Source organism: Gymnoscopelus microlampas (assembly GCF_963454915.1).
Source record: "Gymnoscopelus microlampas genome assembly, chromosome: 20".
NCBI classification, from domain to species: domain Eukaryota; kingdom Metazoa; phylum Chordata; class Actinopteri; order Myctophiformes; family Myctophidae; genus Gymnoscopelus; species Gymnoscopelus microlampas.
The window spans coordinates 18,254,404-18,277,387 of NC_139957.1; the positions used below are offsets into that span (position 1 = coordinate 18,254,404).

A 22,984-nucleotide genomic window follows, 5' to 3' on the forward strand; every position below is an offset into this window, starting at 1 on the left:
AGAGTGCTCTTGAGCGAATACCAGGCGCTGCATTCCACCGGTGGCCTGTGTGTGTGTGTGTGTGTGTGTGTGTGTGTTGTATTGGGGGGGTTGCTTAGCAGAGGGTGCTTTGTGAGGCAAGGGGCCGTCACAGGCAGGCTTGGACTATCACACATTAGATCAAATTGGAATCGAAGTGATCTACGGAAAATGTATAAACAGCCAAATTCTACCTTAATTGACCTGTGATGCAAGAAAAAATTGCCAGAGAAAAAAATGCACATTTATTTTCATTCCGTAATGATTTTTTCTTAAGAGATAGGTGCCTTTTGATAAGAAATATTCTCACGGTCAAGTGTTATTATCTTTAATAGGGAAAAACGATGTGCCTATGACTGGAATTGTCCAAAAATTCAAAACATCTTACTCCTCAATGTTTGTCCAAATCATTCATAGTGTTTACAAAAAACAGAAATACTGTTTTTCATGACTGATATTGAAGTAATATTGAAGATTTTTTAAGTAATTTCCACACTGCTGTCAGTTATCTGCACATTTCTGTTGGTCTTGTCAAGTGTCATTGTTTTGTACAATGACTTTCTACTGTGCTCTAAATCAATTACAGGTTGCACTCTCACTCATATACTGTACCCATTCATATACAGAAGGTAATGTGGTATGTGTATTAAAATGCAACAATGGTGTAGTAACAGGATCATAACAACACTGTATCAGCACTTTCAGCCTAATATAGACTCCATGCTCTTGTTGTGGACACAAAAATACATACTACAGCACTTGCAAAACATACAGAAAGTCCCACATTCAACATTAACTATCGTTGAACGTGTTAGCCATTGTGTTCTGCTACTCAACAAACAATAGTTTCCCATAGATTAGGATGACAATGATAAGTTCATCAGTCATCTTGTGGCATGCATGCATGCACATTGGTGAAGATACATTAATGCAGGGGTCTTCAACGTTTTTCAGGCCAAGGACCCACTAGCAGCCTAGCTGAGAGAGATGAAGCAGGGACCCCCACTACATATTGTATAAAATTGTGTTGCAGATTAAACTTTTTCAACGATAGCTGGATTCGTGTTTTCAGATAGTTAACCCTCAATATTTAGTCAACTTGGCCGGTGGCTCTGTACTTGGTCTGCTCTTTTTCCCTCTACACCAACTAGCCAATCTACAAGCTCTGCCAGGCGTTGTGAGCTTGTAGATCTGCTATTTTCGGCTAATGTATTATGTTCCCCACCACACAAAGATTTGGCGGACGGACCCTGTAGTAACCCTGAGGACACCCTTGGGGTCCCGGACCCCCTGTTGAAGACCCCTGCTTTAATGACAGGCTGTGTGTGTGTGTGTGTGTGTGTGTGTGTGTGTGTGTGTGTGTGTGTGTGTGTGTGTGTGTGTGAGAGAGAGAGAGAGACTGAGAAGCGACAGTACCTTGTACACGTCCCCATATGTGCCACTTCCCACTCGTTGAATGAGCTCAAAATCCTGCTGTGGGTTCCGTCTCTGAATCTCACCACTTGGCCGGGGAAAGATATCCATGGCTGCCAGATAGCCCGTCCACACGAACGATGCTTTACATTTAGTAAGCCAGATGAAATGCGGTCAAAGTGGTTTTATAGCGACGTGATTTGTAAACGGTCACATAGATGGTCCTTCATATGGCTCTTGGTCCATGTCCTGAAAAGATGAGAGACAGAACATCTTAAGTCTTTTTTTCAAGGAAAAAAGCCATTCATGAAACGCCGACAAAACAACTGCACACATCTGGTTCACTTTAGCATTAATCTGTAAGTAGTTTAAGAAAATAAGAGTGGTATCATAGGGTTTTTTAGACAGTGGCTGGGATGGAGTCACATATGGCAACTTGTTACATCAGTCACAACCACCTGCATTTATTTATTTTTAATAAGGCTAACCTTGGTTAGAGTCATGCTTTCAAACGCTAGAAGGCTGGAATAACGACTGTCTATCAGTATCATGGTCAACTCCAGCAAATAGTCCCAGCCAGGGATTGACAGACAGGGTGAGCGAGTGGCTTAGCAGCCAGGCTAGCAGTGTTGGCAGATTGTGTGAGAGAAATAAGCAACCAGGTCTATGAAAACAAGCCCAAAAGAAGCGACTAGGCTACATGAGCGAGCACACTGGTTATTTGAAAATAGCCGTTCTATAAGCTCACAGCAGATCCACAAGAGATCTGCTATTTTCAAAAAGAAATCTTGGGAGAACAAAAGTGGAACATTTTATATTTTTGAAACATAACAAAACAAATCTTGCATGGGGGTCCCTGGCATAACATATTTTCAGGCAAGGGTCCTTGGATACTAATTACAATTAAAATATATAAATACAATATTTTGAAACCACTGGTTTAAACAACATTATGAAGTAAGACCAAAAACCCGCAACTACCAATATTTACAAGCAACTTTACAGAAAAATAAGCCCAAAGTCGCTTAGAATAAGCGGACATGGCAACACTGCAGGCTAACCAGCGAATGCTAAGTGGCTAACTTTAGCTTCGCAGCTACAGGCTGTTAAGTTCAAGTGAGCGTACCTTTAACTGTATAAACACGGTGGACGACTAAGTCCTGCATGTTAAATCCTTTCCAAGCCTCTGTGTACGATGTGGCGTCGAATAAGCATCCAAATAAGAAGCGCCCCCTTTGTTCTTCTAGGAAACACAGAGTAAACTTCTGATTGCTGTTCACTCTCTCCTCTTCAGCACGACTGTTATGCAGTAATTGGTGACCTATCGAATACTGATTCTCCGGAGGTCGCTGGGAAATTGTTTAGTTGGTGAGCACTGAGGCCGTCAGGTCACAATGGCAATTGTGAGAAAAGCCTGGCGAGTGGCGACAAGCAGTATTTCACGGTTATGTGACGTTACAAACGGCTGGAAATGCCTTTTAATATGTGTAGAATAGCATGCATCTGCACCATCAAACACAAGCAGTGCCAGTGCATATACTCTATAACTGTGCCAGGCTGCCAGCTGAAATGAGTGAGAATTGTGTTGATATGATATGATATATGATATGATATGATATGATATGATATGATATGATATGAAATGATTGATTGATTTTATCGTGTTGATATGATGTCATCATCATACTAAATACGCTGAACCAGGCCGTGAACAGTGACCTCTGGGGTTAGATATTTCCATGGATCACTAATTTCGGTGTAACACCACAACAGACGTTGCAGATGAGTTCATTCGCAAGCATTCCAGCATCGCCTTGGCGCTGTCATTTCCCCCTGCTGACAGTTTTAGTAAAGTTTCAGTGTCTGACCGAAAATCAACAATAAGAAAACTAGGCAACAATAACGCTTTAGAAACCTCCCATTACGTATGTAAATCACTCGAAAACGTAACTGCCCGCGGTGCAAATCTTTCTAGGAGTCTCGGTTTACAGCCTTATGTGCCCAAAATATGTGCAACTACCCCCATCTATCGATGGAATTTGGTAATGTATTCGGTTTAATACGTATACTTATAAGGAGTTATGGTAGAATAAAGAGATTTGGCAGCATTATATGATACATAATCAGCAATTGTTAAGTATGTAGTACAATGTCTGTACAGTAATAGCCTAAAAACAAGGTTTTCCTACAAAATGAGAGGACTTCTTTCAGTTTGTTGTGTCATATGCCATATTTTTTACTTGATAAAAGTATCAATACTGCAATTTAGAAATACTCTGTTACAAGTAAAAGTCAAAAGTAGAAAGCACTCATTATGCAGAACGTCCCATTTCACAAGTTTTAAATGTATACAACGTATAGAAAAATCTTTTGAAAATAGCAGATCTACAAGCTCGCATCTCGGCGCATTGTGAGCTTGTAGATCTGCTATTTTCAAATGGCTGAAATGTATACAGAGCTGAAGTGGTTAATGTATGTTTTGTAATAATAATCGTGAACTAATAATAATCTAAATCTATAAGTAACTAGTAACTAAAGTTGTCAAATAATTGTAGCGGAGTAAGAGTATAACATTTGCCCCTGAGATGTTGTGGAGTAGAAGTAAAAACCACTGAAAATTGGAAATACTCCAGTAAAGTAAAAGTACCCCAAAATTGTACTTAAGTACAGTACTTGAGTAAATGTACTTAGTTACTTTACACCACTGGGGAAACAGACAACAACGCCCCCTGGCGGCAGGTTCTACAGAATCAATTTGAATAAGAAGACTCCATCATCCTCATCTTGGCGAGAGCATCGCATTTGTGTGGATAAAGCATCCTCCCTATCCCTAAACACACCCATGGTTACCGAGTAGTAGACTCATATATTAATACAAACCATTAAGAACAACATTATGGCGAGACACCGCAAAGACAGAGACAGCTGGGGTGAGTGTATGTACAGCATTTGATATTATATTCTACCTTTGATGCGCGATTCATTTTTTATTTTTTGATGAGGCAAGGGTGTAAAGCGACGCAGCTAATCTGTTATTATAGACTCCCCGATTAGGCAATTGTTTTAATGTAATTTAATCTCTGTGTAAATACCTGTCTCTCTCTACGGATGTCTCTACTGTATATGAGTGATACCGGAGAATTTGATAAATACACCGTTTTCGTCTACCATTGCGTGAGTGTAAGCAACCTCCCTGCTACATAGAGTCAGTGTGCCTTTGGAAATTGGTTGGAAGGGATCATAAACAACCAGTGATCAAAGAATGCGATGAGTAGAATAATAAATAAATACGCCTTGGAAATACACAGAGATGTACAGCCTACAGGGGTCTAAATGCATATAGATAACCTCCTGAAAACGGCTGTTTATGCATGTTTGACATGTATAACATAATTATTATTGTATGGTACATCTAGCATGAAATCATATCATTTACAGCAGTAAACAACATGTTTCATCCCTACCATTCCCATTTACATCATCATCATCATCACCATCACCATTACCAGGACCATCATCATTTTCACCATCACTGTCATTGCCAGCACTTTATGACCCATATGATCACCGATGCTGACAATAGCATTAGCTTTGGAGAGAGGCCTACCGGTATATAATGTAGGACTGAGTGTTTGCAAGGCTTCTCTTGGTCAGAGAGTGTTATGCTATGGCTGTCATCTAAGATAGCTGTTATCTAAGATAGTTGGACTAGACTGACCCAGATAAGCGGACCCTAAACGTCTCAGGCTGCTGTTTAGAGGGGGGTATGATCAGGTTAACCAGTCTTTAGAAATGTAGTGAGGCCTTTTCTAGAGATGTGAAGTCAAGCTGACAACCCTTTCTGGTTCTGAGAAGAGCCCTTGGATGATTTCCTACAGTATTTCAATTATTAAAGCATGCGCTCTCACCACCCTGCATCCCATTTAATGCAGCTCCAAAACATTTTTGTTGTCTGCTTACTCAAGTCAACACAAAAACTATCCCTGACTTTAGCCTAATTTGCAAATGGACTATCTAAGTCACCTTCTTTAAAACAGGTGTGTGAAGGATATTCTCCGTCTTTCCCAGAGACCAGAAAAAGCTGTGAAAACAGTGCTTTTTTTCAACAGGACCAATAAGCCATTGTGTCTGTTGTGGGATGAACCATAAGGTTTTTTGCAGTAGGATTCAGAACACTAAAACTGTCATCCACTTCAGTGAAAAAAACACCAGATCACTGCTTCCATCATTAGCTTATCTGAGCACTAGGGTCCTGCGGCTCGCACGCTCTACATGAGGCAGCAGCAGACAGAAAACTCACTGAGTCACTCCCCGGAAAGGTCCGGAAAAGGCTCTGAATGCACATGCTCTCACTGGATAGGGGCAGATGGGGTTAGCATAGCATGAGTCATTAGTAGGCTTTATGAGCTTTTTGTTATCTTATAAGATTTACTGATCTGGCAATATGAGACAGCTGGAATGGCCTGTGCATTCCAGCCTCATTGTTTCAGTAGGAGTACTGGATACCAGTACTTACCACCAGGCATTAGTGAGAAGTTGTTTAATTCTTTGTGGAGACAGCAACATATGGTAGGGTGTTTAAGGAGACAACACTACAGAGAAGTCAGCTATCACAATGAGAATGAAACAACAGTGTTCATTGTATAGAGTTATATTTAATTTATTGATAACCATTCATCACAACTCAAGACATTTCACAGATACTTCTGCATGCAACTAAATAGATTTTCAGTAGATCCTCATTCATATATTTTCTTCTTCTTCTTCTTCTTCTTCTTCTTCTTCTTCTTCTTCTTCTTCTTCTTCTTCTTCTTCTTCTTCTTCTTCTTCTTCTTCTTCTTCTTCTTCTTCTTCTATGCTGATGGTGCCCTGGGTCTCCCATGTGGGAAACCAACATTTCTCTCACTCTCCACAGGGTCTTTCACTGATAAAAATGTTAATTATGACTGGAGCTCAGAAGAAGAGGAGCCAGATGGTAGAGCACGGCCTGTCCAGGTGTTGGTCGTCAAGGATGACCACACCTTTGAGCTGGACGAGGTCGCATTGAGCCGCATTTTATTGGCAGAGGAGGTGAGGGACCGCGAGGTGGTGGCAATATCCGTCGCGGGGGCGTTCCGGAAGGGCAAGTCCTTTCTCATGGACTTCATGCTACGTTACATGTACAACCAGGTAAGCTTGCCTGCTTCAGTAGAGCAGTTTAGCTTGTGTGACTATGTATTTATGGATAGATCAATGTAATGTATGTATGTATATCTATGTATGTACTGTATATACATAACTATAGTATCATTCCAATGTCATTTTGTATATAAAATTACCTGTGAAACTGACCTTTCTTACTGTATGTGGTTTAGGCTTCAGAAGACTGGTTGGGAGAGCCTGAGGAGCCTCTGACAGGCTTCTCCTGGCGGGGAGGCTCAGAAAGGGAGACCACAGGAATTCAAATCTGGAGTGAGGTCTTCCTGGTGGACAAGCCGGATGGACGAAAGGTGGAGTGTTATTACTTTCTTCTCTGATAAAAATAGAATCTCTGTGACTGATAAAATACAATACTGCAATGTAATGAGCAATTATTTTTAGCCCCACTCGTAGCACTAAGGATAGCAATGCCATTTGGTTGGTCCAACAAATTCGTCCCAAATAAGATATCTCGAAAATTACTGGCTGGATTGCTATGGAATTAATTGTGCACCTTCATGTTCTCCCAGAGATACTACTCCCACTTGCACATCTAACTGGCAGATTGCTGTGAAATTGGATTAACCACTTTAACCCTATTCCGACTCTGGCCATGCCCTACTCTGAGCATGTCATAATATGCGAACCTTCTGCGAAAATAGCACATCTACAAGTTCATAACATTGTGAGCTTGTAGATCGGCATCTATTTTTATTTTATGAATAAAATGTAATTTTATTCATTCAAATAATTTCCTGTTTGCAGCTTTAAAGGTGCAATAAGACACACATATTTCAATAAGACACACAATGCACAATATGCTACACCGGCATACACGTTATTCTCCGTTGCTCTGAAATGTACACAACTGACCACCAGGAAACATAAAGAATATTTCCACTGAAAAGGTTTCAGTGAGTGACAGTGTAGAGACATAATATCTACCTTATTATCCTGTCTCATTCTGCAGGTTGCTGTATTGTTAATGGACACCCAGGGCACCTTTGACAGCCAGTCAACCCTGAGGGATTCAGCCACTGTGTTTGCTCTCAGCACCATGATAACCTCCATGCAGGTACAATCATTTGTCTTCTCTTCAAATTGGATAGAAAAAAAAAAAAAAAAAAAAGTCGTGAGCATTAGAATGAGGGGAATAATGAAATGTGATGAACATTTTCATTTGAAATTATATGACAATCAAGTATTATGGTCTGTACAGGAAGCAAGTCATTTTCCAAAATGGTCCTTATTATTTACCCTTGTTTTTAAATCCACCCAGAACGTTTCTTTGTTGGTTGTCATGGGTCACTGGTTTTATGCAGCAAAATTGTTTTTCCAGCTGGGTGAGTACAGTATAGGGCTGAACGATTACATAATCTCGCCAGATACTGTATATGCAACGTTTAGCTTGAATAGCACCATTTGGAAATAATACATATTATTGTAGCAATTATTCAACATTACACCATTGTATTCCATTAATACTCACACTATCACACATCAATTCATATATTAATAAAGCAATTTGCTTACCCTAAAAGAAGGGGAGTAGTTTTCTACGAAGCATTAAAAGAATGTTTAAAGCTAGATGACTGATATTGCATCCTTTCTTTGTAAAGTGACTATTGCACATGCGTAAATCACATTGTCGATGCTGGAACAATGTATTGTTCAGCCCTAGTGCACGGGTGTCTTTTTCACCCAGAAATGTTTTACAGCAGAGTATTTCTTTTCCTCAGGTATACAATATCTCACAGAATGTGCAGGAGGATGACCTTCAGCACTTGCAAGTAAGTTTTTAACACCTGAATGCATTATAGATGTGCCCTACAGAAGTGTCACTTCATGGATATTCAGATCCTTATGTCGGATCATATAATGCGCCAAATAAGGGAATATGTATATTGTGGAGTACAGTACACACACACACACACACACACACACACACACACACACACACACACACACACACACACACACACACACACACACACACACTTAAAACAGTCACCATGCATTATGACAACCACATACATTTCACGCAATTTGTTCTAATACATAATCATAGCCATACTATGTTCTCATATTATTGTGTGAGGAGTTAACATATCCACTGATTGTTGTTTTGTCATATCCTTTTTGTTTTTGTTTTAGCTCTTCACTGAGTATGGCAGATTAGCTATGGAGGAGACTATGGAGCGACCTTTCCAAGTATACCGATTTCCTTTCTTGCATCTGTGTATCTCAACATTCCTTTGTTCAAATGGTGCTATTCAATATCTCTGACAGGAGCCACAGTCTTACCTTGTTGTTGTTTTCCAGTCCATGATTTTCCTGGTCCGAGACTGGAGTTTTCCCTACGAGTTTCCTTATGGACAGGAAGGAGGCATGAAATTCCTGGAGAAGAGACTCAAGGTTAGACTATACTGTGATTCAACATAAAATCAAAAATGTTATCCACAACGGCAAATGCTGAATAAAGAGTTCCGAGTAATATAGCTGCATTCCTACTCTCAATTCTAATTGAGCATTTCTTTTTCATTGAGGCATGAGACAGGCAGGGACGTGAGGGCAGAGAGGAGGGGTAACAGGTCCTGAGGCAGGAATTTAACCTAGCTCTATCTAGTCCAGTGCGTTAGTTATGGCTTTGCCTCATGTTAGTGATGTTAGTGACGTTGATTGAACCCAAGACATTGCTCAGGACATTGCTGTTATGTGATCAGTGCATTAAGTTCTTGAGCCATCAACAGCAGCAGGACACTACAGATTGAACTGCCACAATGATCTATACATACAGACAGACGATAATTGTTTAATAATCATAATTTAGTCCCCCTTTTTAGTTGTGGTATTTTTCACTTTGCACATATGGGACATTTGTTCGGTGCATTTACCCATTCCAACTATGAGGAGCAGTGGGCACTATTAATACAGGGTCCATGCAGGGAGCAGTTTCGGGTTAAGGGTCTTGCTCAGGGGCACTTCGACGCATAGACTGAGCGAGCCGGCAGGCGAACTGGGGACCTTCCGAGCCATTCGGCTATGGCTGTCCCTGGTGACACAGGACAACGCAGTAAAGATCAGTAACCAAATGAAGTCTACTTGAGTCTCCTCCAGCAATGCTTAATTTGATCTGTCTGTTCCTGTGTGTGGTGCAGATCTCAGAGAACCAGCATGAGGAGCTGCAGAATGTGCGTAAGCACATCCACTCCTGTTTCACCAACATCAACTGCTTCCTGATGCCTCACCCTGGCCTGAAAGTAGCCACAAATCCAAACTTCGATGGGAGAATCAAAGGTGCAAGCCCTCAAGAGAAGCCTTGTCGCATAAGCAGACAGTTATAAAGGCCATGTCATTTGTTCTTTCATGAAAGTAATACTAACTCTCCAAATACAAAATTCATATAAAATATGCATTTGAATTTCAGGTAATCAGATTTGGGCTTGAAATTAAATAATCTTATTAGCTGTATTGTGTTATTATACCAAAACACTAGCTAGCTGTTGTGAACCTCATTCCATGTATTTAATAGCAACTCTTACCACCACTGTCCACACCACTGATCCTCACCTACTGTAACATTGTCTCTCTCCCTGGTCTAGAGATTGACAAGGAGTTCATAAACAACCTACAGGTCCTGGTCCCGTGGCTACTGAGCCCTTGTAACCTGGACGTGAAGGAGATCAACGGCAGCAACATCACATGCCGAGGCCTTATGGAGTATTTCAAGGTCAGATATGTACTGAATAAAATCTATGCACCACTGGGGTCCTGGTGATTTAGTCCTTGTTAGGATGTCAGTTCCAATCTGGCTAATGACTGAATGCTACGGGTGGTGTTCCGTCCCTTCGCTTTTCTGTCTCTCAAGATTCAAGATTCAATATTTTATGTGTTGCATCTCATATACAAGTACAAGTGTAGTAACAATAACAAAAATAAATAATTAAGAATAATAAGTAGTAGGGTGAAGCTGTAGTCCACAATCAGTTCTCTCCACTTTAGTCGAGTAAACAAACACACAGTAATGTGATTGTATTTGAAGGTACACTGTAAACACAGATTTTATTGGGGCCTTTACTTTTCTTTCAGGCATACATAAAAATCTACCAGGGTGAAGAATTGCCACATCCCAAATCCATGCTGCAGGTAACTCTTCTTAATGTACAGTAGTGGTTTGTGTCTACACAGGAAAATCCCCACGACCATTTGGTTACATTTGTACATTAGTACAAATAATGCAAATGGATAAATTACTCCTGAGGATTTTATTGTGTAAGAACATATCCCATCATTATTGCTGACCCCGCAAATGGTGTTTTTTCTAATGTGCTCTTTCTCTCAGGCCACTGCTGAGGCCAATAACCTGGCAGCGGTTGCAGCTGCCAAGGATCTGTACAACAAGAAAATGGAACAGGTATGCAAAATGAATTAAATAGTGCACTGTCAACTAGCCATAGTTTCCTTCTGCAGTGGTCCATCTATTAGATTGTCCTCGTCTTGCCCTTGTGATCTTCGATTGTATTTTTAATGTAACTACTCTGTTTTTTAATTCCACCGTGTTAAAGCCAAAGTTGCATTTCCACTGTACAGTTTCTATTTTATTCTGTATTGACCAGGTCTGTGGGGGAGACCGGCCATTCCTGGCCCCCACCGAGCTGCAGGCCAGGCACAGTGTCATCAGGGAGGAGGCTCTGCAGGTGTTCCGCGGTGTGAAGAAGATGGGTGGTGAGGAGTTCAGCCGTCGCTACCTGCAGCAGCTGGAGACAGAGGTCGATGAGGTGTTCGTCCAGTACATCAAGCACAACGACTCCAAGAACATCTTCCATGCCGCCCGCACGCCGGCCACACTGTTTGTGGTCATCTTCGTCATGTACGTGGCAGCCGGCATCACAGGCTTTGTGGGCGTGGACATCATCGCCAGTGTGTGCAACATGATCCTGGGCCTGGCGCTCATCACGCTATGCACCTGGGCCTACATCCGTTACTCTGGAGAATACAGGGAACTGGGAGCCGTTATCGACCAGGTGGCTGGGGCGCTGTGGGACCAGGTACTGAGAAAACAAGGTGCAATGAATTCCAAGTATAAACTTCCATAAACGTATTACACATATAAAGCCCTAATTTGCAGTAATCACATTTTAACCAATTAAGCCCTATTTTATACTGTTGTATGATGGTGTTGCATGGCTAAAATAACCGTTCTACAAGCTCATGACGCGTTGTAAGCTTGTTGATCTGATATTTTCACTGTTTAAATAATAAATAACAATAATAATAATAATAGTTTAAATAAATAAATGAAATGCATTTTAATGTCATGCCCAAAATGTTGACACCAGATTGAAAGTGGCACCATTTTCACCACTAGGTGGCAGAAAACAATAATGCAACATTTCCAAGGAATCTTTGTTACAGTATGCTTTGTTATAACGTAGATTCCTGCTTGTTCTATTAACATTGTGTGTGCTCATTTTATATCTTTTTCCCTTCATGCATTTGCACCAGGGGAGCACAAATGAGGTGAGTGGGCCGCCAAAGTGGAACTATGGCTAAATGTAGAGATATACACATTTTGCCTCAGCTTTGTTGTATGATTTTAAAAGGGACATTTCAATGCTGGTGATTGTGAGGAACAAACATACTTCATTTTAATACATGCCTCATTTACCTCACAGGCACTCTACAAGCTGTACAACGTAGCAGCCAATCACAGGCACCTGTATCACCACGCCTTCCCCGGCCATCAGGTAGCAGAGGAGTCAAGTGAGCGAGACGGGAGGAAGGACTGATGGAGAGAGAGGACAGGACAGTACCAGAGCACAGTTGGGACTTTCAGGTCAAATAGCATAGTATGACGGACAGAGAGGGAAAGGAGAGGCACGACAAACACCCTCGCCCACTTTGCACTCTTTTATTGTTGGGATATCGGCTGGTACTGTCCATCGACGCATTCACTACTTTAAAAGATAAATATGGACTATATAACGTACATGTAGAGGCAGAGGCGGAGTATCCCCTGGAATAGGGCCCTGCCTACTGCACCTGCCCTTGAAGGACAGATGTCATGTATCATTGTCTTTCACTTTGACATTTTTCCTTTTTCTTAAAGCACCTGTACAGCAGTATAGTAATCTGCGTGGGGGAGTTGAGGTCAATGCCACCAATGTTGAAGTTATAGTGAGCTGCATTTTTCATATCAGGCTGTTTTTATCATTTGCCACAGAACATGATTTTTTAATATACCCCAATTTGTGATGATTGATCTTTTGTTTTTGAAGTTCAGTGCTGTTTATGAGAAACTATCTATTGCCAAAATATTACTGTATGTTAAATAACAAATCATACACACACCATGAGCATGGTAAAAGATCCATTGTCTCCTTGTCACGTTTACTTTATTAAAACTTAGATATTGAACGTGTTTTGAGTTTTGATGGCTGTGACGGCGTGGTACTGTGCCATATACATTTCACAGCTGTAGCTGAGCCCTGGCTACGTAGCCTGGTTCCAGATGAATCTGCCATTGCAAAAGAAAATAGCCCTTGGCAGATTAGGTCTGGCCCCTCTCAATAGAGATTGGATTTCCCTCCCTCCGAAGTTGTGAGGGACCAATCAGGGCCCAGTATGCAAATATGGGGCGGGTTTATCACCAGAGGCATTTTTTTTATTTGCCCCTCGGAAATGCAGGTTCCACACAGAGATTCCAGACTAATATCTACGCAGTGATATTAGTTTGGCCATGCCAGGCTACTGGCTACGTGCAGACACCTTGCTGGGCAAAGCACACATTTAGTGGTTAAATTCTGACTTTCGTTTTGGGGACGGTGGGAAGTAAGTGAGAGAAAACATAGTGTTACTTTTCTGAGAGTTTTGCTAGAGTACTGCATCAGGGAAATCAATTTTGTGCAGGCATGCCATGTACCTTTAAGGAATAACACCGGGTGACAGAACACAGACAGAAAACAGTACCAACAGTTTACACAACATAGCTGACAGTATCTATCTTTCACTTCATAGTCTGCTTGCACTGTTTTGTAATTATGCACTCTAGATATACCCCAATGATCCTTTATATATACATATATGTACGTATATGTGTGTGTGTGGCCTTTTACAGTTGGGGAGGGGGGCACAATATGTTGTTGCATTGTTCTGTAGAGGTGGGTGTAAACCATTGTTGTTTCTCATTGAATGTTCTAGCGGATCCGTGGAATGTAGCTATTCTGTGGCCACTGAGGAATCAAAGCTAGATGTCATTACAGGCGGGGCAGACAGTGAGGCTGCTTTTGGGAAAGGACCTCCATATTGTAATTCTCTTTCATAGTCTCACGTTCCACATTTAGTCATCTGTGGAAACCGTTGCATGGTGAAAGAGACCAATCCTGACTATGTTTGAAAAAGCTTTTAATTGTAAAAAAGAAAAGAAAAAAAAGGCTTGTGTTGTTGATGGCGCTTTTTTCGTGTTTTGTTTGGCTTAGTGGACTGTACTTTGATTTTTTTCTTGTGCACATTCATTGCATAAACCAGGATCATAGAGAATTTCACTGCAATCCATTTGCATTGTATCACAAAAAGACAGCAGCATCAACGTGTTCTTTTTCCATGTTGATTTGGGCATGCAGTGCAGCATCACTGTCATGGGTACATTCATCCAGCAAGAATTACCATAGAGGTTTTAACTTCAAACAAGACAGGTAGACAGCAGCATAGTGGCTTCTTTAGAGTCTTCCATGAAATATGTCAGCATTCTCAAACGATGAACTTTATGGCATCTAAAGTTTCATATCTCAGTTGGTAGCATTAAACACATTCATATTTGCAAAGAGACGTTGTGCTCTTAGAAAATGAATCACATTCAGACTTCAAATAATGTTGCTTAACTGTACAACTGTAACTATATTAGCCATTTAAAAAATGAATATGGATTCATATGGTTCTTTGCTTGATGGCTTGATTTATAAAAGACACCATGATCACCATTTTATCTGATCTGGATGTTTTCTGAGCCTTGCTGTACCTAATTGTCATCAAATGGAGCAACCTTGTAAGTAATGGGGTCTCTTCTGCTAAGTTTCAACACATGCATTGCCAAATTTCAGTTATAATGAAATAACTAATAAAGCTGGACCAAATTAATAAAAAAGTATATATATCAAGACTCCGGTATTTATTGCATTGTTCAATAAATATTTCAGAAATATGTTCGGCTATGCAAAAAGATGCAAAATGTAGAGTCAATTGTGTTCTAAAAATAAAACCTAGTGTCCATTTGCCAATACAAAGCAACGTGTGAAAATATCTGAGAATGTGGGGTCTACAGTATATGCATAACGATAATGATTAATTCCAAGGGTTTGTTTTTCTTTTCGTTCACAGCAGAATTTATTGCTTATGTCCTGTATTCACAATCAACAAAGTGATTTATGTACAAACTTAACTAGTGTCACTGTTCGTAACTGACATGATGGAGGCCTTTTTGCATAGCAACACTCTTTTAAAACAAGAAGATTCAGGACTTTTAGAAGACCATCCTATTCATAAAGCATTAAGCCCCTCTGTTGGGACATTCAAAAATATTTCATGAAATCTTTTTATTTCAATAAATAATTTTTCATGATTACTCCAGTTACAGGAGTATAAAGAATGGTTTATCTACTTATATTCAGACTTAAAAGCGTCACCATGAAAAATCTTTGGATGTCTTAATTAAGAGTATCAATGAGTCAATCAATAAAACAACCTTCTAAAACAATATTCCAGAAACCGTGTCAGCCCATTAAAATAAGGCATTTACATACCGAGGCAAGAACTTCCACAAAGACAAAAAATTAAAAACATCAGAAAATTAATTGCACTTGTTTAGGGCAAACCTAATGCATCTTCTGATCTCAGATAGTATAACTCAAAATGTTCCAGTAGCTTATTTATGTTTATTACACACATAAGAATATTCCTGACTTATAGTAATGCAGAGAGCAAAGAGATGCTCCAACCACTACACCAAATGTGATGTTTCATCCATCAAGATTAAAAGGTCTTTAAATTAAAGGTTAAAGACCTTTTTAAAAAATCAAAACTTAAATAGATTTTTGAAAGTTTTGGCGGATTGTCTTATAAGGATATGTCATAAAAAAAAGAGCAATGCACACTTTCATTCAATGTAAAGCAGTATTTTTTCATATGGTTTATGGGAGCTACAAATACCAACAAAGCATAGAAAAAAACATTATTTGTGAAGCAATTCATTCGTAGACAAATTAGGTGAAGCTGCCTGTCTTTCTTTTCCAGTACCGAGGAAAAAATGACGGAGTAGCCAGTTTGCGCAAAATACAAGCAAGCGCTGTAAAAGTTTCACCCTGTTGATGAAAAGGTACATCACGATCCTCCCTAGACCGTCACAAAAACCAATAGAGCAGGTCTTTTAGACTGCCTCTCAGTCTTAAAGAAATATTTGTGTCCATTCAGCAAATCAGTTTTGCAATGGCTGTAAAATGGCACCAAAAATACTCAACCCCCATATCTCTCTGCCAGCTCGTAACATTTTCATTTTTCTTCATAGGAAATTCTCTATATATATATATATGTTTGTTCAGTCACGTGGTCATTCATAACTCAACCAACAACAGTCACATGAGGGGGGAAGGGCGGATGTACGCAGCGCGTTCCTTGAACCAACATGCGCATCTCCTCTTTCCGGACGATATATTTGGATCAAGCGAAGGCACAGATGTGTGTTTGGTAAAAACGAAAAGAAAAAAAGAGGCAATTAAGAGCCAATCATGATTTCAAAAAGAAACCCAGACCGCTCCCAAATTGTAGTAAGCCTCAGAAGAGGTGTGGTCCGCGCCCCACATGAGCAGCACTTGAGGAGAAGTCCCTCCACACCGCCACAAGCCAAGCAATGCAGATCACATGTTGCCTATGAAGTTCTTGTTGGGCTGCTGGGCGTACCACTGCTGGCGCTGCTTGCGGGCGTCCACCTCCGACAGCAAGGCCTGCCGGTAGGCCTCATAGGACTTGACGATACGCTCCAGCTCCTTCATGAACAGCAGCTTCAGCATGCCCTGGTAGGTGTCCAGATCCACCAGCTGGAACAGCTCCCACTTCAAGATGTGGTCATACCTGATTGGATGGAAGAGATATTCACCCATAAATATCTGCTCCCTCTGTCGTGACTTTAGTTATATATCCATGACGGTGACTGTACCTGTGGTAGTTGAGGTCAATTTCAATCCTTATTTGGTATTTTACGAAGACAAAGCACTCACACTATGAAAATGTATAGGCGCCGTCAATGGCTGCGACACATGAACAATATTTACTCATTCAGAATTAACTCATTCCGAACAGAGATTCATACCCTGTTTACTGTGTACATACATCTACTGATGCCTACTCTGGACACATCTTCAGTGATGTTCCTGGAATCATAGGACGTTTCGGGTCTCGCAACATCATACGCCCTCCTCCAGGTGACCGAGCCCCCTTGTGCCTCCGCGGCGGGTGTCTGTCGGTCGTAGGCAGGCCGGGAAGCAACGCACCGACTCCTGGCCAGGCAGCGGTGTATGCGGTGCAAGCCTGCGTTCTTTTGTTATCGCCGTTTTAATGCGAAAGTAGCAGATCTATAAGTTCAGACCAGTTTATTTTTTTGTATTGGTACCAGACACGGTAAAACATAGGCTAGCCTATACTACTTGTAACATTTCTCATGTAGGCTACCTTAATTTTATTTAAACAAAAAACGTTTCATCTGACTGAATAGCTTCTTTTGATTATGAGTTCCCATTTCATGTCAAGGACAGGTAAAGATTGTTCCTCCATCACAGGCTCAGATCCTCGGCGCGTCCATTCTCGTGGACAAGTCTGGGCTTAACCATTACAGGCTTATTAAATGACGCTATAAAATAGAATCATTAATTTTATCCCGCAGGAGCGAGCGCTTCTCAGCACCAACCGTGGCCGAACTAGAGATTTGATAGAGATTTTTGGCCAATTCTGACAGCACTACTAAGCACGGACATGTGCAAAAGAATGCATGTATTCCAAACAGAGGAGCGTTCGGAATAAAGTGTTTATTTGGTAAATTCCGATTGGTATATACCACCTCCAAACCCGAATGAAAATGTATTCGGGTCAGACCGGGATGGAATATTCTATTCCAATTGAGGTGTTTACATGAGCATTTCTATTCTGAATTAATTAATTCATTCATTCCGAATATAAGTGGAATAAAACTGTCCATGTAACCGCAGGCAGTGTCACCTGCTTATTACTCACTTGAGCGGGGCGCGCGCATACACCTGTAGCCAGTCTGGGATCTCGGCTGTGTGGTATGGGTTGGCTGGTACTAGAACTGGCTGGTTCCGCTCAGTGGGCCGTGGCTGGTAGGTCACAGGGGGAGGCAAGGGTGGAGGCTGGTCATAACGAGGTACACTAGGAGAAAGAGGACATTTAAATGTAAGGCAGAGTAAAATGTATAAATTAGAATATTGATCCAATTTTACTAGCAAAAATTAATTAATTAAGTGGTTGCATATAAAGACTCGGGTGAGAAAGTTTTTTTTTCAAGAAGCATTTTGTAGCAACAATTTATAATTAAAAAACAGATTATTCTGAAAAGTAAAACTTTGCAACTTTGCGTCTGGCGCTGTGTTAGGTAGCTGCCTGTTCCAGCAGCTGTGTTATTTATTTGGTTACACTGTGCTGCTGTAACGCCATAATTTCCTTTTGGGATTAATAAAGTATATCTCATCTGGTGCTTTAGTAGTTTGAAAAACTGATAAGAATCCACTGAAAGTAGTAAGTTAAATCATCAGTAGACTTCAGTTATAATCAGGTGGGTCATTAAAAAAAAGAACACAAAACCACTTTAAACCGTATTCATTCACACAATGCTAATTCCTACAGTCTTTCATACTAACAACATACTATCGTCATACCTCGGGGCACACGGGTGCCGGTACTGCGCTCTCTTGTTGATATGGTCAACGTAGTACACCCCGAACTCTGCCGACTCCACCTTCTCCCAGCCAGGGGGGAGCCCCTCCCTTTCAAAAGGGTGGCTCCAGTGGGTGGTGTTAGTGTTGTGGTCGATGTAGTACTTCCTGCCGCGGATGGTCCAGTCCACTGTCCAGCCGCCAGGAAGGGGCAGGTCCTCCCCAGTCAGATTGGAGAGATTCCCCAGGGATTTGGCCTGTATTCGACCTATGCCTGAGGGCAAACAAACATTGGACGATTTATTTTTTTGGTGAAACCTTGAGGGACGGGGGGACTTCCCAAAACATGTAGTGGAACCTGCTGCCAAACAGCCCCTCAGGGAGGAAAAAAATAGCAGATGTTTTGGGAAAATTCCTAAGAATGGCTTCCTGTATGAGAAGATGTCATTTAGAGGACAGGAATGTCCAGTATTTAACAGGCCGTTCTGACTGACCAACTGTACAAACACTGGGAGAGGGCAGGAATGCAACCAATCACATGTTGAAGCTATGGAACATACCCTATACACGGTATATACACAATATTTACAACCATTGTTTCAAGAAAACATTTCGGCGGTGTCTCTACGATCCTATGATCATTACCGATTTTCGTTGCTGCTCTTTGGTGGTTGTGATATGATTTCATTGTCCCTCATGGGACAGTAGTGATTGACTTCCAACCCACGTTTTGGCGAATAGTAGGAAATGGGAGTGTAGTTGCTTGTGGACAGGAAGGCAGGGATATCTGCATCACCAGGCATTTACACAGAGTCTTTGACTGAGAGGGAACAAAGCCACTGAACGCCCATATAATAGCACACACACCACACAGTTAAGGCAGACAGGAGAGTGGACTCACTCAACAGGTTCTATACAGCTGTCAGGGGAAAAATGTCAGGTAAGAATGTGAAAACCGTGTTACTGATGCGTGTGACTGAGTGACGACTATTAAGTTTGTGGACTTAACCTGAATAGGCCTATCACAGCTTTGGCTGTTCCGCCATAGAATTTGGGCCCCCCTCATGTATGCTTTAGGATACTCTCTCTACTTGATCACATAATGTTAACCACTCTGGGTTAAAAACATTTCAGCGTAATTAATGTCATTTTATGTTTTTTATTATATATTTATTAGATTGTACTTCATGTTTACTTAATGTATTATTTAAATTGTTGTGCCATTAACTGTATATCACTTCGTAACTGTAACAGTGTTTTGAAAGGTGCTATAAATAAAGTATGAATTATTATAAATAGTAGCAGCACATTAAAATACATACTCACAGCAGAGTATGTAGTCAAGGGGACATTTCAGAAGAAGAGAAAATTGAAAAAAGGCAACTGGAATCTGATAAATTCTGCACGAGAGTGACGGCAACAGCGCTTATGTTCTTTGCCAAATGGCGAGTGAGGGTCTGGAATGTGCAAGCGCTCCACAGAAATGCACGCCTCCTCCTCCAGTGTCTCATCATCTTTGCCCTTTTCCTCAGAAAGATGACTTGAGCCAAAGTCTAAACCCTCAGTCTGTGAAAACCTAAACTCATCTGATCCTTCAGAGGAATTCCCTATATATTATCAGGAAGAGTCTACCGTTCTAATTACACACTGGTGATGCAGAGTGGACAAACCATTAATTCCAGTCAATATTGATCAAAATATGAGTGAACCACCACTGCTGTGAGCTAAAACCTATTATCAAGTCAATCCAAGTGTTATTTTTCTAAATGTAGTCATGTAACTTCCATACTATGATAATTCCTACCATGAAGACATGGTGGGGGGAGCATGCAAACTGTTTTAGGTGGGTGGAACGCCAAACACATCCCTAATTACAACTAATGGATGTGATGTGTACATTAAGCATGGTATCTAAACAGATGATTCATAGCTGTCTAAGCTAGAAACTTGACTTACAGATTTCACTGGAGGCAGCCTGCAAAATTGCTAGTTTGCCATCAGCAACTTAGCAAACATAGCGGCGAAAAATGCAGCACCCTAATGCTTGTTTAAGATTAGTCCAAACATGGTTCCTTGTTATGCGATAGGCGGGCTGGAGATGAATGCTAAAACATACACACCAAGTTGACATCTGAGCCACAAAATATAAGGTTCCCAATCATGTTGTGCTGAAAAATTCCTGACCCCCCAACATTAAATGAAAATTACACACTTACATCGCAAGAGTATTATGTAGACTAGAGTGAAAACAAAAAATGTGTGATTTGTCAGAAATCCAGAAGTCTTTTAGGATGTTGATGACTATTGACTATCAAACTGTATGGACCTAAAGCCATCCACGGTGGGGTTTCCAATTTCCATTTCAAAATAGCAATCACATTTTAGTGTACTTTTGGTTACTCTATTTGTACATCAGAAAACCTTGGTTTGTAAAAAAGAAAAGAGAAAAAAGGGACAATACAAAATACATTACTAATGTACAGCGCCCAGTGTAATGTTATTTCAGTCACACTTCCCTCAAACAAAAACACTCAATTTTCAAGTCAAGTACTGTGAAATGGGGCATCCTGGTGGTGGCTCAAGTTCTAAGGCATACCTAGTACTTAACTTGCAATGCCATTGCTCAGCCCTTCATCTTTGCTACAACACCCTCCTTCCTCATTCCACCGCCTTGAAGCGAAATAAATCACACAAGGTTTGTCGCTACCCTGCTAAACGAATCAAGATTATACTCTTGTGTTTACCTGCAGGGGGTCTGCTTGGAGCTGGAGGAGTGTGCTGTGGTGGTAGTCTTTGGAAGTTGTGTTCGTTGTGCTCATAGTATCTATAGTCCTCAGGGAAGCGGTCTGGTACTCGCCTCGGCTGGCGCTGCTGCTGCTGTTGATGCTGTTGGTTGTCATAGTAAGGCTCAGGGGGGTAATAATAGCGGGCGGCATCTCCATTCTCAGACATGGGGCTCACGTCTGTAAGGAAGGACTGTGACGAGCCCCCGTACTCATGTGGCAGGTCCCCGAGGCTGCGGGGCAAGTATGGAGGCGCAGACATTCTGTGACTCTCTCTCCGTGCCACTTCATGGGGGGGCCTCTGCACAGGGGTGCGTAGGACACTTTTGTTGCGAGCCACCACTGGTTCACTTCTGGGCGCCACTGGGTAGGCTGAGTTACCCATCTCTGGAAGAGGAACCTCTGTGCGTCTGGGGATAGTAGGTCCATGGCGAATGAATGATGGCATAAGATCTGCAGACAGGTGGAGCGGACAAGTCAATTGTAAATATCTGCCAACAAACCCCAATTAAAACAGACAACTTTAAGAGGCAGTGTTGTTTTTAAGCAATACACTGGAAATATTCATCTTGATCCAAACAGCAGTAGACTGCATACATTTAAGCATCTTCCTCCCAGAAAAGTTGACACTTCACACTTTATCTCCCAGTTCTACCCAAGGCATGGACATCAACACATTGTAGTTAGCGTTAAATCAAAACGTTTTAATAAGTTACAAAGTAGCGTTAATGCATATCTATCAAGTAGTTTGCCTACTATTAGCAAGCAAGCTTCTATGTTCTAAACTTAGTGCAAGTTTATTTGGATGGATTAGCATTTAGCATCGATATGCCAAGTCAGTCAACAATGAATGTTATCCGAAGTATCTTACTTGCTAATGTAACTACTCACTGTATGCATCTAATTCATTCACGAAACACAATGTTTCATCTATTAACTTATGTTACACAATTAGCTGACTTGGGTTAGCAAGCTAGCATTAGCAGTGTGGCTACTTGTTGCACTTACTCCTCAAGAGCGGCGACGTTTCCTTCTTCACATATTTCCCGTGGACCTCGGCTGGTTTCGACGCTTCGTTTTTACTTTTCTTTCGTGAGAGCATAACTCAAGCAGCATAGGAACAAACATCAATAACGCAGTTCCGTCAATTCATGGCACATTATTCCCCGAAGTTCGCCGCTGTCCCTTTGAACGTGTAGTAGTAGTGCGCGGAAAGAGTACATTTTTGTTAGGCTTTTAAATGAAGCTAGCAGCAAGTTAGCCAGCCATACTGGATGCCTCAGTCCGAATACCAAAACGCTCGTCCCAAAACACAATCGCCCCGGGGCAAAACCGGCGGTATTCACCTGGTATTTCTTGACGTAATCTCAGTAAACTATGGCAAACTAACCTTATTCCTAAACGTAACCTCAGTAAAACAGTGCCAAAACCTAACCTTATTCCTACACTTAACCGCAGTAAAAACTATGCCTAACGCCCTAACCCTAACTTGTTTCTAACCTTATCCCCAGTAAAACAAATGGGGGCGAGCGTATTTTGGGGCGAGCCTTCCGGTTACCAGCCAGCCCAGTACGCTCTCCTCCCAGTCACCCAGTCACCCGCCCCCAGCTCGTTGCAAGGCAATGATCACAATGACTGTAATCTCACTACACAGTC

General features: G+C 41.3%; 3 protein-coding genes across 8 annotated transcripts in view; 1 reads left to right on the plus strand and 2 right to left on the minus strand.

The window, feature by feature from the left end:
• map4k5 (mitogen-activated protein kinase kinase kinase kinase 5) overlaps positions 1–2,721 on the minus strand; it is a 47,324-nt gene extending 44,603 nt beyond the window's left edge. For 4 of the 5 annotated variants that reach the window (XM_084044840.1, XM_084044839.1, XM_084044838.1 and 1 more), the window contains exons 1-2: positions 2,558–2,721; positions 1,435–1,680 (exon numbers count right to left, since the gene is read on the minus strand). In XM_084044840.1, the coding sequence (XP_083900966.1) occupies positions 1,435–1,542 (108 nt within the window). In that variant the 5' untranslated portion in view covers positions 1,543–1,680; positions 2,558–2,721. Of the gene's footprint in view, positions 1–1,434; positions 1,681–1,919; positions 2,024–2,557 lie in introns of those variants that run through there. The other variant, XM_084044837.1, reaches the window with a different exon arrangement.
• A 1,606-nt stretch (positions 2,722–4,327) lies between these two features.
• On the plus strand, positions 4,328–12,320 carry atl1 (atlastin GTPase 1; the record flags this gene model as incomplete). 2 transcript variants are annotated; one of them, XM_084044730.1, is made up of 14 exons in its annotated part: positions 4,328–4,361; positions 6,347–6,600; positions 6,786–6,920; positions 7,580–7,684; positions 8,349–8,399; positions 8,764–8,820; positions 8,932–9,024; positions 9,768–9,906; positions 10,212–10,339; positions 10,699–10,755; positions 10,952–11,023; positions 11,226–11,673; positions 12,115–12,129; positions 12,285–12,320. In XM_084044730.1, 13 exons carry the CDS (start codon positions 4,328–4,330, stop codon positions 12,126–12,128), a joined length of 1,587 nt encoding a protein of 528 aa, XP_083900856.1. The 2 variants fall into 2 exon arrangements, with proteins under 2 accessions (XP_083900856.1, XP_083900855.1); XM_084044729.1 differs by having other exon boundaries at positions 11,226–11,657; positions 12,115–12,146; positions 12,285–12,309.
• Positions 12,321–14,761: 2,441 nt separating this feature from the next.
• sav1 (salvador family WW domain containing protein 1) lies at positions 14,762–22,935 on the minus strand. Its single transcript, XM_084045829.1, has 5 exons — positions 22,337–22,935; positions 21,290–21,781; positions 18,549–18,819; positions 17,887–18,042; positions 14,762–16,731 (listed from the first exon to the last, which is right to left on the minus strand). The coding sequence occupies exons 1-5, from the start codon at positions 22,428–22,430 to the stop codon at positions 16,518–16,520; spliced, it is 1,227 nt and encodes a 408-aa protein (XP_083901955.1). The 5' UTR covers positions 22,431–22,935; the 3' UTR covers positions 14,762–16,517.
• Positions 22,936–22,984: the final 49 nt, after the last annotated feature.